Source organism: Topomyia yanbarensis, chromosome 1 (assembly GCF_030247195.1).
Source record: "Topomyia yanbarensis strain Yona2022 chromosome 1, ASM3024719v1, whole genome shotgun sequence".
NCBI lineage: Eukaryota > Metazoa > Arthropoda > Insecta > Diptera > Culicidae > Topomyia > Topomyia yanbarensis.
In genome coordinates this window covers 151,823,382-151,839,939 of record NC_080670.1, presented here as the reverse complement: position 1 = coordinate 151,839,939, position 16,558 = coordinate 151,823,382, and the positions used below count along the sequence as shown (strand labels likewise).

The following is a 16,558-nucleotide window of genomic DNA, read 5'->3' as shown; positions in this document are numbered from 1 at the left end:
ATGTACATCCACATGCTTTGCATAATACTATTGCTCATAATAATTTAGAATTTACAACAGGCATTCGAGCTCACAGCACTAGACAAGCCAATCATTTATGATACTCCAGAGTATCCACGAACCTTGGTCAACGACGCATTTCTTTCATCGGACCTAAGTTTTTCAACCAGCTTCCTACTGATTTAAAGCAAATAACATGTCGCACTCGTTTCCAAGCAAAATCGAAGCAATTTTAAAAAATAAAATAGGAGAATTTTTAATTTAAACTTCGTTCACCACCAATCGAGCTTATTCCTTTAGTAATAATTGGTTAACATTTTTTTAATAAAAAAAATTGATAAATGCATTTTTTCTAGCAATAAGTAATAAATAAATTTAAATTATTATAAGCTTCCTGCAAAGCTACGAGGGGCCCTTAAAAGAAATTTTTTTTCAGTGGGTACTCGCCGTAGCTACTTCTTGTCAAATTTTGTGTTTTGTCGGTCTCGCAGTTTTTTTTTGTAACTTTGTTTTATTGTGCTGACCTTTTTTGTACGCTGAGAACTGATGTGTCCACTACCAGGGTGCTCCGCTTGTGAGCTTTTTGGTGTGGGGGTAAGAGGCGGGCTATTTAAAATAAAGTATCAGGTGTAACTGGTTTTACTTCTCGGTATTGCGACATGCATTTTGCTATTAGCGAGAATTTTTCAAGGATGTATTAAAACTTTTAGGTTTTTTGCGCACGTCCTTATAATGGTGCCCAAGATCTGCTTAAAATTATAGGACTACCACAAGCCTTGATAGTTTTGGTTTGCTTCTTCAAGAACACTTCAAGTGCGCTATAAAACTGTTTTGTTATATAGAGGGCTTATTTTTAATCGAAAAGAATCTGTTGGAGAAAAAATCTACACACCAAAAAATATGACTTTTATCGTTGACGTAATTGCAAGCATGACATAATTTAATAAACTGTAATTCACGAAATGCCGAAATATAACCGCGCTCCGTTTAATTTTACTTGAAACATATACTTTACATGCGCAATGACATAAAATTGCACGTACTGCCATACAGAACAATCTCCATATGTGGCGTAAAATTACATGATTAGCGAAATTCAACGTGAAGTAAAATTAAAATGAAACGTAAAAGTAAGTCATTTTTGATGCTCTTATATGTCAGGGTCAGGAGACGTAAATTTACAAGATTTTTTCTAGGTGTGTATCTATCATATGAATTTGAGTCAAAACTTCTCAAGCGGTCCAACCAAGTCGCAATTTCGAATGAAGATCATTTTTCATACTTTTTAAACAACATATTTTTTAAAATATGAAATAAAAAAAGTTTTCTGCGGTTTCTTTTTGTTCGAAAAAAAATCACATATACTACTTTTAGTATCTAACAACATGCCGTCAAGAAAAAATGGCCCGGTATTTGCAACTAAGTTTTTGCACGCCGAACGTCGTTGCGTACGTATTTCGAACAACAGATTGAAAGCGTAAACAACTTGCGTTCCCGCGACTCCGCATGGACCAACATGTCTGTTGTAGATTTTGATTTATCAATCGATTGTAATTAATGCAGGCTACAATTTATGGAAGAAAGCTTTTTGAAATTCATTGGAAATATATCGTTGCGTTGCACTAAAAGATATCGGCTGATATTGGTAAAAAATCTTAATTTCTTCGCATTTTTACGATTTTTTGAATCTTCTATCGAAATTGCGTTATCAACTAATTTGGGTGGCCCGCTGAAGAAATTTTGGCTCTTATTATTGCCAATTGATTCTTTGTACAATTTCAGCTAGTCCCGATCAATAATGGAATTGCCACCAGGTGTGATTGTGCAAGTTCAAGTGCTATGACAGTTCGTTGCATTGTAATGAATCGTATGCCGTCTTGAAACCCCCAAACATATTATTGATACGCAAGTTGTAATTCCGAAACTTATCAAATGTTTCTGGAGAAAAATTAGATTAGGACATAAGTAACAGTGAGAGATTCTGTTTGGGGTCTTTCTCTTCTGTTCATTCCTCGATCGTTTCAACATTTACTAGCTACTCTTTGCATAATATTCTGGCGAAAACCGTCGATATTCGATATGTACTGGAAAACTAGTGCAAAGTATTATAACGTCGTAATAATTTAAAGAGTAAGTAAACGAAGAGAGACTCTCAATGTTACTAACATTCTAATTTTCTCCAGGTCTATCGTCTATTTTAAAACATGCGTTTGGATTCTGCCAACGTCCGCATACAGAATACGGGATAACACCTTATGAACGGTATTGAGGAATACAGTGAAGCCTATTTCATCATCCTCGGATTTTATCAGCTCCCGATTTTGTCTACCCCCGATTTTATCAGCTTTTCACCCGATTTTGTCACCCTCATATGTAAATTGATAGCTGGTAGTTTGATTGGCTCCAGCCAACGAACCAAGTTGAATTCGAGTAAATCCATTCTTGAGCATTTAAATGAAATATATGCTCAAGAATCTTAGAGATCCGAAATACGCAAAAGTAAAAAATTTAATTTTGCGCTGTCAAACCCGCTTAAAGAAAATTTAAAGTAAATAATCAGAAAGGGATGTGAGGCTATATTTAGGGACTGCAGCAGAATGTTTTAAAAGCTTCGGTTTATTAAAAAGAAAGCAAAATATATGTCCCGATTTTGTCAATGTCCCCGTTTTATCAGCTGAAAATTCACTAAGGGCCTGATAAAAACTGGTCTTTACTGTCCGCAAATCGCAGAAAAAGTCTCAAATCGGAATGCATAGTCTATTCTACATTGGAAATTATTGAGCTGGGTCATTAACCTCTCCATGAGTTTTCTTTCTCAGCTTTGTTTTCACATAAACACTGGAAATTGTCCTTAATCTCAACAGACTTTTATTTACAATATATTTACATATACTGAGGCACTAAAAGGAAATTTCTTGTGTAAAAAACAATCTCTGTTAAAAGCAGAAAAAGCCGAGAGAATAATCAGCTTAAAACTGCAAGACTGCCAAAACTAATACGCCATATATTTTAGTAGTCTTAGTCTTAACAACTACCTTGTTTTGATAAGTTATAAAACACACTTGGCTACAAAGCTCCCACAAGTGTACTTCCCCATCGACTAAAAGTATTAATATCTACAGTTCATAACACGTACTGGACATGATCCTATTAGTAGAATCACTCAATTGAAACAGGCATCTTTACACGATTTTATTAGCATTCAAGTTCAATTTCCTTTGCACCCTTTCCTTTAAAACGCGAAGTATCCACACTATTCGCTACGAAATGAGTAAGCGAACCCGCTTGCCCTGTAGTTTATAGTTACTTATAGCTCATCGTATAACATGGGTTCCGTTTCTAGCCTTTTTCAAAGTGCTTATTTTTGTTCGCCAGCAGTCTCGACATTTGTTTGTAATCAAATCCGTAACGACAACCGCGAATCAATGTTGCACCCAAGTCGCGACGAGTAACTTTACATGGACACAGTTAGGTTACAAACACATGAAACTACACGTATTCTCTTCCAGACACGATTTGCTTGCGCATGGTGTTTACAGTGATAAACGGAACACACACGGTCATGATATTAAAAGGGTACGTCAGCTTATTAAAAAACACTCCTTCTATAGCTTACCACCTTTTGGACAGGATTACTCATCCGATCGGTAATGAGCTAATGCACCCACATCACGTCATTTTTATTTCTTAGTATGAATGAGGTGAAATAAACGTTATCAAAGAAGGCCTGAGTCCTTCAACTGGCTAGACGACATTGTTTCCATTTCTTACTTTCATTTTCATTTGGAGCCTTGAATATTATACTTGCGAATTGTGGACGGAAGCGGCATAAATTACAATCAAAACTTTCCAAAGGCACAACATAACTACCAAACGCATACAAAAACGCACTCGTCAACAGGATAATCACAGGACATCGACACATCAGCAACAACACCACTACCAAGTAAGCAGGCGGCTATGCTTTTTATCATCCCTTTTATGCGAGGTGGGACTTTTTTCGCTCTCGTTCCTGCCTAGGTTGCCCGGAAGGGCGCCTGAGCAGGACAACGGGAAAGGGAGTGTATGTCAGCCATCTAGCCTGCCGTGGAAAAAAACCATCCTAACAAAGGAAGCTGCCCGAACAAATGACTCGCGTATCTATTAATTTCTTAATGTTTCACATTCATTCACTCATTTATGAGGCCGGCTACCAGAGTAGGGCCTGTAATGTTCTGAACCACAGTCATAGAGTCGTCCATTGCACTTTAAACATCCTCTCTTTTCGTGCCATGCACCATATCCTGGCCCTTTTTCATATTGAAAAATTATCCCATTCTGAATCAAATGACTGGAAAACCGGCCGGTTTTCTGTCTCTGGTTCAGACCCCATCGACTGATGAGACCACCCTTTTGAATCCACTAGTTAACACAAAAACTCACTCAATATTACACCGAAGCTACTTGATGCAGGAGGAATCTGGTCTGCCAGGTACTCAAGTTCCTCGTATGGGACAAGCGCCAGTAGCAGAAGTGATCACTTTTCTTTTTTTACAGTGCGTTCCACCGTCGCGTATTCAGTCTTTCCTCCCGGAGGTCTTTTCCCGTCTACATTGGTCGGATAGTAAAGTAGTACTGGTTCATGCTCTGTAGCGTATGGCTTGTCTGCCTGTTCCAGTATAATACATATCCATAAAATGTACCGCGCGCTCTCTGTTGTAGCCGATTGAGTGCAAAAAAAAACATTAAACATAAGTGCATACGTGGTAGTGTGGGCGCACTCCACACCCCATGGGATTATCAGTGTGTTGGTTTTTGGACTGGCTGTACTAGAATGTTTCATGCCTTGGTGTTGTAACAGAATAATGGAATGACGAACGGATTTAAATGATCAGTTCATTTATCTATATGTTTAAAGCACTTATGTTTTCTAGCTCTCACAGAGTTGCGAACATAAATGCGTGAAACTATCCTGTTGCAAGCGACTCAATAAGTAGGGTAAACAGGTCTAATACGCCCCCGTAAGTAAAAATAGCTATTTTTCACCATTCGCTACTATGATCTCCTCACCAACTACTCTTATTTACAGTTATATTAGTTAGAAGTATTATTAAACATTTTTCAAAGATGCCTAAATTCTAGTTTTAGCATTGAAAATGCTTTACTCTACTATATGGGGCTGAGGCTAGATGGCCTGTGTTAAGCCAAAGAGGACCAAGCGCCATTTGGAGGTACCTTCCTAAAAATCGCTATCGCAGCTAATGTATCACCATAAATACCTACATCAATTTATTTCTGAGAACTCAAATAGTAATCGACAGTAAATAAGTACCCTTATACTTTCTATGATAATGGTAAATAATCGAAAAATTATTTTTTTCATTAAAAATACCAGGAAAAAATTATGGCGCTCAGTTCGCTTTGGCTTAACGCAGGTCAGATGTAAAACTAAAATCTGATCTCGAACTGCCTCACGAAAATGTGGCATAATTTTAAACGACTGTAGCGCTGTTAATTGTTGATGGATTTGCGTCATTTAAATACTAATAGATTCAGAGAAGTTTAACTTAAAAATTGGTTGCAACTATAAATTGGTATTTTATTAGTACACTTCCGTATTATTAGTACAAATCCGTAAATATGCAATAAATAGGGAAAACATATACAATTTTCACAAATTTGCGCAAGACTTTCCCTAACACGGCCCTCATCTCGACATTCATAAGCGTTCTAAACATTTCATCGCATGATATAAAAGGAATGTTTTAACCGAATTCTTTCATTGCCATGCCTGTTCTATTTGCAGAACTGGTTAGATTATCGCTACTGTTGCTTGTAGGATAGCTGTTAGATCTTTAATTTGACACGAGCTACGCATTGGAAACGTTTGTCTGTGTGCGCTGGAAGTATTTTGTTCGCAGTTCCAAACGACGATGGCGGAACAGCAGCGAGATGTCGAATTGCTGGTTTATACCGTGCGTATGAGTCTTGCAGGCAAGGCTGAAATCGTTCTATAGGATTCTCGTCCTGTATCACAAGACAGCTATCAGCAAACCGTGCTTAGGATGAATAAAGAATGGAAATAGAATTCAATTAAAAATTTGCTTTCATTATCTTGTATTAAGTTTGCGCTTGTTAATTCAGTACCTTTACCAGTGAATCATAATATAAGCAAATATTGTTCAAAATAATAATCTACGAATGGAAGGTTTTAACAAAACCTTTAAGAAAATAAGTGAATGTGGCAACCCTGCCACTAAGCGAAAGCCACACAAAAAAGAATGATGAACATATTTTTATTTATCGATGGTTCTGCACCAAAAAGTTGTTAAAAGAGATCGTCTTCTGTCACATAGTGCTCATTTGACATGTGCTGCGTGAGGGGAACGTTCGTCTGTGTGTACCAAGCGGAGGCGAATCGCCGGCAGCGTTCGAATAGTTTCAAAGGATTCTCGTCCTGTATCACCAAACATAGTTATCTACACACCGTCCTGCCGTCATCATTAGGACGAAAACATAATGGAATGCATAATGGAAGGTCATTATTAGGACGAATACATAATGGAATTATTAATCATAATGTAAGCAAATATTCTTCAAATCATAAATCTACAAACCCAAAGGGTTTTGCCATACATCGCAAAGTTGGTAAAAGAACTTGGCATGTTTCACATGAAGTCATTCTACATGAGCTGCCAAAGATGGACGTTCATCTGCGTGTAATAGAACGATTTTGTAAATCGTACTTTCCAGCGATGATAGTACAACAGAAGCAAGATGGCGAAACGCTGTTTTATACCATGTGCATGAGCCTTGGCGCAAGGTTCGAATCGTTTCATAGGATTCTCGTCCTTGCTCACAAGACAGTTTGTTAATGATCAATTCTGTATCTTTTACCAGTGAAAAATAACATTAAAAGTAACAACGTAATGCATGTGTGCCTTGAAAAATGATACAATATTGATACGACGAAATAAATTCGCGCATAGTGTTCCCTAGCCATGCTGCATATTCAATGTAACAATGGTCGTGTTTTGTACACAACCCTCTAATTTTGTTTCTTTCACCCAGGGTAAAATGCCCCCGGTTAATGTGTAATATGCCCCACAATAAGAGGATGGGAATACCCCACAGCAATCGGTGAGTATGCCCCACAACAATAGGTGGGCCGTTTTAGCTGGTGATGAGCTGTTGTGAATGCACACATAGTTTTAAGTTAAGCTAAGAACTAAGATAGTAACTATAATATCAAATCCGACTTTTTCTAATTGGTTGTAATCTGCCGTTTTAAGCATATCTGTCCCATGTTCTATGGGATTCCCTATATACATGGGACAATTATGCATAGAACGGCAGTAATGCTATTGGAAAAAGTGGGAGCTTACATCAAAGTAGCTTTTTTGAAACTTTTATGTATGTTGTTGTTTTGCAACTTATTAAAAATACCAAACTAACTTAGTACGTTGATTTCATCAAACGATACTGTTATCAGTCATTTTTACTTTTTAGATAATTCAATAATCCTGGGAATTGAAGAAGGGCATTTTGCCTTGGTGGGGCGTATTATACCCTTTTATCCTAGAATAGAGCCCTAAATAATTTCATATTTTGGAGTATCACAATATATCGTTGATTGCTAGGACACGTCCAACTGGCGGTGCTCTTATTAATATCTAGTTTCCAGTTCTTTTGAAACAGTATGTGTAATGATAATAGTGTTTTGTAGAAGCATAAATTCAAACCGAGTGCACTGTTATCGTTCTACTATTTGAACCATTGCGTTGAACAGGCAACATGCCCTGCTCTACATAGTGTTTCTAAATACGTAGGACGAATCTAAGTTTCTTTAGGAAATAATTACGTGATTTATTCTTCGTACGATATAACTACCTCTACGATCTGGGTGACAAAGCAGGAGATTCCAAAAGTAGCATGAAGCACGTGTAGCATACAGTAGCGCATCATGTTTTTATTATCAGAAAATCTCGAGTAATTGAAGTTCGGTGAACAAGGCTACTGACATGTTACAACCATTAGGACAAGAATATTGCACTCCACGGGATAATAATGGTCCTTGTCAGAAATAAATGGAAGTACTCCGGAGTAAAAAAAGAGAAAATTGTTCCTATGTTCAATACTGCTCGTTTTCCTTCTTCTGGTATCAAACCGAAATAAACAAAAGCATGGTTTTTGTTACTGATTGCTTCGGAGAAACTAAAAACAAGAAACGAGCACTGAAACAAACATATTATAATCGCGACACGATACTTGTTTACTCGAGACTTCTAAAACCTTCACGGGTAAAAAAACTACGTCAAAATTCAATATTACTTTTCTAGGAAACGCTCTTCAGCCACAGCCAATTTTGACGACGCCTGGAAGTGCTTTGTATACTAAAGTTTCTGCAAAGTGTGTAGCACCTACAAGAATATTCGAGACGCACTTTTCGTTGGATAGATTTGACCAATATTTTTTTAGGAAATTGAAAGTTCATAGTTGCTTTTATACAATCATGTCCTTATATTTATTATACAGATAAATTTCATTCTATTGACAAGCTATCGTTCCTTTTAACCATAAATACCAATTACACATTAAAATCATCGGATGATGACCAAAATCCCCTACTGGCTTTTTTTAGTATCTCCCTCGACTGTAGACGTAACAAGGCTAGATTCATTGGCACCATTAACCACTTCCTGTTTGCTTTTGTCTTTGACTGGGAACGGACAGACACCACCTTTACACTGGAATGGAAACTCCGGGCCAGCTTTAATCACATTTCCGTCCTTATCTTTCTTCTCCCATGGATTCCAATAACGTAACACGATGGGTTGAATAAATCGATGCCACAGGAACAGTAGTACCGGAATAATGAAACACGGAACGCAAACCATTTTCCAATTGTGTATTTGTTAATTTGTCTGCAAGGGAAACAAAAATTATGACCTTCTACTAATTGTATGTAAATTAGTTCCTGACAGACTACCTGAGAATTGATAGTATTTTAAAACACTGCAATATCAGCTGACTGACAGCTGCTGTCGAGAATGTTTATGGTAGAGTGAACATCAAAAGCACAGAAAAATGAACGTTAGTTGGGCGAGCTTTCAGCATAATGCAAGGGGCTTTTCGTAAACTGCTTGATATGTCGAGCCGTAGGATGGTGTGTGATTGAATATAATTAAATTTAAATTTTTATTTAGCTCCGGCTCGGGGCAAATAGGTTAATAGAGATGTAGTGGCGTAACCAGAGGAGTTTTCGGGGGTTCAAACCACTTCTTTCTCAAAACAAAATAATTGTGTATGTAGAAAAAAACACTTATGCTCAGAGTTTACAATTTTCGCATTCGTGAACAGAATAAGGCGATATTTCACCTACTTCGACCAGCAACAAAAAAGCTGGCATACGATGTAACATTGTTTGCTCTCCAAATGTTTTCGACAAGACAGCATTGGATCTTATCTTTTCGCGGTATAATATGAGATGATATTTTCGCGCCTAATGTAAAACTGCCGAATAACTAATGGTTTCGCAAAAAATCACAAAAATGAGTAGATACAGATCCTTAGAATGAAAATACTGCAATAATGTGGGGAAATAAATTCTATAATGTAATATATTAATGGTTTTTCTTGAATTTATCACGAGGTTCGAGGCTACGAAATTATCACGCTTCCATACTGCATTGTCAGCAAATTCTCGCAATTTCTTGAAAGGTGAAAAGTTGGGTCCGTGCCTACTAAGGATGAAAAAGCTGTGCGATAAACTGCTTGTCGTGAGAATGAGCGAATATTTTAACCTCTGCTTATGCTGAATAAGGGGGTTTCTTCATTAGTGGCACATAGAAAGGTTTTTTTTCTGATTTTTGAGCATGAAAACAAGAATAGAATGAACTTTTGTGTATTTTTAAACTATCATTTACTCAACAAAAATCACAAACAACAAATGAAAAAATAAATAAACATGGTTGATTTATAAACAATATTTCGCTGCAGCTCGCTGCGGATAACTCAATCACCATGCAAGATTCAGCCTAAGGTTTCCACCCCTCCGGGTTTGACCAGAGACTCCGGTTTTCGGGAGCGATCTCCGGGTTTTACATCAATTTCTCCGGGTTTGGTGGGAAGAAGCATAGGTTCAATTTTTTTGGAATTAATTGATTCTTTACAAAATATTTAAAAAGTCTAAATTAACTATTACTTTGGTTCAGATTTATTTGTCCCGACTAACCCTTTGTTTCAAGGTGGCGAAGAGTTCACCAAATATTGCTAATTTCTTTCACAAAGCAATGAAATTGAAAAACAAATAAAATTTACTACAAATTAACCTTCCGGAAGTCGCGCTAGTGCACTGAGTGCACGCTGCTCTGAAAATCTAGCGAAATCGTCTTAGGGCACCAGCGGCTACTCGTTCGGTAAGCCATATGCGCGACTTCCGGAGGGTTAAGGAAAGTAATATTTCGGTATGTGCTACAATTGATATGTTGCATTCCACTAAGTCGCTCAAAATGGTGTAAAAAAATTAAAGGGTTGTGTACAGGACACGACCACAGTGACATTAAAAATGTAGCTTTTTTCAAGAGCGTTCAAATGAATTTTATCCATCACACATATCGACACGCGTTCTTGCTCACTTTCCTGTTTTCATACGTTAAAATTTGCTGTACATCTATTAAAACATAATTTATTGAAGGTCATTTAACGGTAATCTATTATTACAATTCATCAAGTATCTCACTAGCTGGTTGGCATTATTTGGCCGATCCATCTAGTAAAAATAGGCTGGTCTGACCAGAAAATATATTCAAAAGAAAAGCTCCATATTGAGAACTGTGATGAAGAAGCTCACGCCCGCCAACTGAAATATACAAATTCTCCATGAAATATGAAGTTTCATTTTCCATTTAAACTTTCAATAATGTGCTAATGAACTTAGGTAAACAATCTTAAGGTTAAGTATTTCTTGGTCGATTAGTGGTCGAACAAATGGAATTATTTAATAAATTACATTGTTATACAACGTTCGCACTACCAGTTAAAACGGGTTTTGATGCTATCTTGGTGACATTTTTCTTGTTGCCAATTATTATAACGTGTTATAACTCTGTAGTGTAAACACTGTATTGTTAAAGCAATTCTGCAGCGTTTTATGTTATATAGGTGTTGTATGTGGTAATAGGACTGACATAATTATATCTCCAGTACAGCGGTGTGTTTCATTTAAAACAGATTTTTTTAAATTTAAATTGGTATACACAATCATTCTATTTGTTGTATAATTTAAAAAGCGATTAGAACTGTGTTTTAAATAAATAGGGCAGGACAGATACTCTGACTGGATAAATTGGGAAAATAATTTTAGTCGAAAGTTTTAAGTTTTTTACGAAACAAAAGTGTTTGAAATTGGAAAACAAAAAGTTCTGCTGGGAATGTGATTGTTTCCGATGCAATTACATTACAATTTTTTTTTACTCGGGGTACAGGCCGCGTAAATGAAAACCGCGTAAATTTCAAAATCTGCGTGAAAAAATACTGCGCAAAAAAAATCTGAGTGTACTCTCCTATATGAAATACTACGCTGCAAAACAGTGCTTTAACAACTGCAGAAGCACGTTGTCAGATGTCTTACTGATAAAAAACATAACCGAAATATATATATATATATATATATATATATATATATATATATATATATATATATATATATATATATATATATATATATATATATATATATATATATATATATATATATATATATATATATATATATATATATATATATATATATATATATATATATATATATATATATATATATATATATATATATATATATATATATATATATATATAACCGAAATATGAAACATATAAAAGCCAATAGGCTCTTTACCCAACGCACCTACAAACATGGAAACGCCTTAAACATGGATTAACAAAAAACAACGCACACGCAGGCATAACAATAAAAAAAACTTCAAGCGCAAACTCTCAAGCAGCACACATAAAGGCCTATTTACACCCTCGGTGAAAGTGAACGTGAACTCGATGCGCACCAAGTTTTTTTTCTAATATCTCACTTATTAGTGCATAGAAATTGATGAAACTGGAACTAAACGATAGTACATCACTTAGGTGCGAGTGTGTGCAAATGCTAACGTTGCCGAAAATCGATAGCGCTTATAGTATCACCCGGAGACGATGTTGCTCGTATGGGATACGAGCAACAACTGATTTAAACGGACACGCGTCGCTTCTATTTATGACCTTTCGTGTTTGATTGAGCACTAAGGTACCTGCTAATGACGGCTCAGTCTGAGAAGTCTGCCTCACGAATGGTAATTTTCCCGTTTTCGTGAACTTTTTAATTTTACGAATTTCCAAAAGTCTACTTTTATTGCAAAGATATTAAATTATTACCAATATTTAAGTTAGGTGTTTCTGAATCGGTTGGTGTATGAATGATTAAAATCCATCTAGTAATATCGGAGTTATAAGCGTGCAAACCTTACATAGTTTCGTTACATGGGAGATAGTTTAGATTTTAGAATGACACCTAGCCCCAGATAGTGGAGTAAGCCGTTCTCAAGCGTGAAAAATTTACAGTTTTACTTTAACGTGGTAATAAAAAGCGAGGGATCGCCCTTCCTATGATGATTCTCAGAGATAGACCGTTCCAACATCAAATTCTTGTCTTATCAAACTGCAAATGACGTGAAAACCCAAGATGATACCAGATAAGGTATAGGCATACGTAAAGCGAGAGTTTTGTTTTTACAATTGGCAACATCTACATTGCATAAATACTGCTTTACTTCCCATAAAAAAGAGATTATTAAAATAGAAATTAAAACAATGTTTTGAATATAGAAACTAGTGCTTTCAGCCTTTATGAGGTTCTCAAGGCGTTTGCCACCAATAATATTATTTGCAAATTATCTTGAATCTGTTTTGTGTTTGTCAAATCTGCCACTCTTCTTATTCTTATCCTGACACTCTCTTCTACCCTTTGGGGTAGAGCCTCAATAAAAGCGATTGAAGTGCTCTAAAATGCCTAGAAATCGCTTTGATTCCAATTTCCCTTAGTTCCACTGAAAATCCATCTCCCCCAGATCTGTGAAAATCTCCGGGTCAAAGCCTCGCCAGAGGTGGCAACCCTAATTCAGCCCGTAATATTTACCTGGAACAAAAAACTGAAATAATCCCCTAAGGTTGAAATTTCTGGTATTGTAGTCATTTTTTAAATAAGGTCCTCGATTTTTCAGCCTTTTTGCAGTAAGTGTGTTAATCACAGCAAAATAAGTAATTATTGAGGGATTCCATGAGAAACCGGCCGACCGCAAAATATGACCATCGTCGATTCGAACAAAACTTTGCAGGTGTGCTCGCTGTATGAATCTCCATGATATTCTCTGGCAATTGGAATATTTTAACACAAGAGTAATTTTTCAAAAGGGCGTAAACGTTTCTACGTGCATGAATTTCAAATTTTTTTGTTCGATTACTGTATTTTATACAGCAAAACTATCTGAGAACAAGTTGCAGGGAATGAATACTTCTGTCCGAAAAAAATATACACTGAAAAAAATGTTGTGTCATTTTTCAAAAAAACAAAAATTTATGATAAAAATTTAAATTGCGAAAAAACCCATTTTTTTAAATTTTTTATATTTTGTTACCAAAACCCTAAAGAGAAAAAAAACATTTTGATTGTGATTGGATGATAGTGAAAAAATCGGTAAAAAAGTTTTTCTAACAATAACTTCGTACATGTTTTTAAATTTCATACTAATTGACATACAAAATTGTAATTTTATTACAGAATATTTAAAATCAAAATGCATTTAACAAAAATCTTCCAAAATGCGATATTTTTCGAGATATTTGAAATTTTGCTTCTTCAAAAACAATTAATTCATGTAATTATGCTCTTTTTAAAAGTTATTCGCGTTACCCCATCAAAAAATGTCAAAAATTTAATGTTTATCGTTTTAAAGACGTAAAAGCAACCTTTTTAGTGTATTTGGATCATGGAGAAGCTTTCAATAAAAAAGTTATCCTAACAACAACTTTTGACATTTTTTTAAAATTCTTACTATTTGCAGTCAAAAATACAATTTTCTTTTTGAATATGATTCTAAACGCCATTTTAAATCGAAATGCTCTTAACAAAAAATTTCTAAAATGTAGTAGTTCTCGAGATATTTTAGCATTTGTTTTAACTACACAATTATTTTGTTTTATTACGACCTTTTCATAAGTTAGTCGCGTTTCTCCATCAACAATAATAGGTTTTTCAAAAGGCCCGTAACCTTTCGTGCAACTTTCTCTTTGACATCAAGGCGATATTGTAAACCATTTGAAATTTTTATCCACGATTAAATCGGTTTTGGTCGGCTGAGTCGCCCAACTTATAGATTGTTGCACCGACGCTTATGAGAGTTTAACGTGAGTGTCTGTCGACAAAATACCAGACGAAATAGGCCGAAGAAATTTGTCGAAATCGATTGATGGAAAACGATTGAATAGGTAGATCAGTCGACAGTTTAAAATTGCCCAAAACGCTGCACTTTACCACCACTGGAAATTTCTCAAAATAGTACAAGTCAGGCTTTTGCAGACAAATATTTTTATTTCATGTGTTTTTTTATTATATTCAAAACACTAACACTTGGAACTTTCCATGATTTCTCGTTAACTCCGATTCCGGATCTTCATTTTTTTATCTCAAATATGTATCCAGCTTTTTACGTGCCATAATGGCGGTCTAAATTGTTCAGTTCGTAATACGTTTAATGGCCCTTTTTTGACAATAATCGTTTGCGTCAACCGCCCAGTGAGATTGAGTCATCCTACGTTAGTCCAATGCGTTGGATGTTTATTCAATGCACGCCCGACATCTTCAAGCTGGCGTAAACGATTATTGTCAAAAAAGGCAATTGAACGTATTACGAACTGAACAATTTAGACCGCCATTATGGCACGTAAAAAGCTGGATAACAAATGAAAATTATATTTGGCCCTTAAAATTTCCTACTGTTCATTTGTCAACAATACGAAAACTGAATTCGTTTGTTGAGCAATGTGCATATATAATCTTGTTTCGATGCAACAAATTTTTCACCAGATTTAAACAGATATAATCTATTGATTAATATGTTGACAAAAATCTACACCGATGTAATTCTATTTAGTCGATCTCGAAGGCACCCGATTTCGTCGGTCGAGTCGCAAATGTCAAATTTTTTATGGGGATATTCAACAAAACGTCGAACAAAGTGGATCAGCGTAGGACGTTTATTGAACAGACTTTTCTGCAAGGGACTGCAAAGTTACATTTTTTTAAATTTGATGCAAACTTGTTATACATTCCTAGAGTCTGCCCCTAACCCTGAAGCTTTGAAAGGATATTCTCGTATAAAAATTCTAACGATAATTGATGAATAATAAAACCATTTTTTAGGATTAGGCTTAAAAAAACTGTAAGTATGAAACCCCTGCTAAGTAGTGCTAAGCTCTACCCACGTTTAATTCATGTAAAACCTTTATTAAAAAGAGATTTATTTGATAATCATTATTCAAATTGTGCAGAAACTTTTAACGCTGAATGCTAGAAGAAATGTTCTCAAAAAACATTTTTGATTTTTTTCGAGCTTTGTTGTCATTTTGAAATATATTGTGTTATCTTACACGATGAACTAGTTTAAATGAGAGATGAGGTCAGTTGAATTCTAGTTGTTTGTGTAGGGGAACATGGGGAGACTTGACCAAGCGCAAAATTCTATTTGTGGCTATGGCGTTTTCTATTCGATTCTTATTTTTTTTTCAAAAATATTTTTATACTTGTTGCGATTCCATAAGGTAATTTTAAAAGTTTGGAATGAAAAATCCTTTCCTTACAGAAAATATTACGTGATTAATAAATTTGCATTAAATGATGTAATTTTTAAACAAACTTTGTATGGACAAATCTACTCGACTACTAATGACTATTAAAATACTAATATACCATCTTAATCCTTGTGAAGCAGTGAAATGATTTTACATAAATTGGAACATTGGAATAGTTATTACTAGAATTTGAATGACATTGACCGCAATTACTAATGTTGGGGAGACTTGACCAAGATTTTATGGGGAGACTTGACCAAGTGGCAATTAGCTGAAGAAAGATGCAAAATTCCTGATATTTATTATGCTTTGGTATCTACTGTTAATGGTAATCACGCCATAGAAAATCCCACCTCAAACATAAGTTTTTATATTTTAGTATTAATAAACAAAGTTAGCAACAGTAGGATTGATTTCGTGACGTTTGAACACGCAATGCAAGCAGTACAGTTAATCCTTAAAAAGAAATGCATTATCTAAATTTATCGAATGCAACCGTTTTATATTTTTTACTGCTACCTAAGGACCTCGACAATATGGAAAAAACAATTACAATTATGTCATTTTTTGTTATGATTTTTCAAAATTCTCTTGGTCAAGTCTCCACACGCCTTGGTCAAGTCTCCCCGCAGTGGGGAGACGTGACCAAAAAAACGATCACAGAAGAAATTTTGTAACTTTT

The 16,558-nt window shown here is 35.4% G+C and overlaps 2 protein-coding genes and 1 long non-coding RNA gene across 6 annotated transcripts in view; 1 reads left to right on the top strand and 2 right to left on the bottom strand.

The window, feature by feature from the left end:
• LOC131677646 (coronin-7) overlaps nucleotides 1-4,596 on the bottom strand; it is a 59,806-nt gene extending 55,210 nt beyond the window's left edge. For 3 of the 4 annotated variants that reach the window (XM_058957548.1, XM_058957565.1, XM_058957574.1), the window contains exon 1: nucleotides 4,423-4,596. The gene's annotated coding sequence lies outside the window, so the exon portion shown is untranslated. Of the gene's footprint in view, nucleotides 1-3,616; nucleotides 3,743-4,422 lie in introns of those variants that run through there. The other variant, XM_058957556.1, reaches the window with a different exon arrangement.
• A 1,655-nt stretch (nucleotides 4,597-6,251) lies between these two features.
• On the top strand, nucleotides 6,252-8,527 carry LOC131677640 (uncharacterized). The gene is made up of 3 exons (XR_009303407.1): nucleotides 6,252-6,560; nucleotides 7,051-7,119; nucleotides 8,319-8,527. It is a non-coding gene; the product is annotated as an uncharacterized LOC131677640 (long non-coding RNA).
• On the bottom strand, nucleotides 8,476-9,069 carry LOC131677630 (UPF0729 protein AAEL015238). Its single transcript, XM_058957530.1, has 2 exons — nucleotides 8,969-9,069; nucleotides 8,476-8,903 (listed from the first exon to the last, which is right to left on the bottom strand). The coding sequence occupies exon 2, from the start codon at nucleotides 8,874-8,876 to the stop codon at nucleotides 8,604-8,606; it is 273 nt and encodes a 90-aa protein (XP_058813513.1). The 5' UTR covers nucleotides 8,877-8,903; nucleotides 8,969-9,069; the 3' UTR covers nucleotides 8,476-8,603.
• Nucleotides 9,070-16,558: the final 7,489 nt, after the last annotated feature.

Bases quoted from the DNA above. Each gene is read 5' to 3' on its own strand.
- LOC131677630 (XM_058957530.1), bottom strand. From the start codon at position 8,876: ATGGTTTGCGTTCCGTGTTTCATTATTCCGGTACTACTGTTCCTGTGG.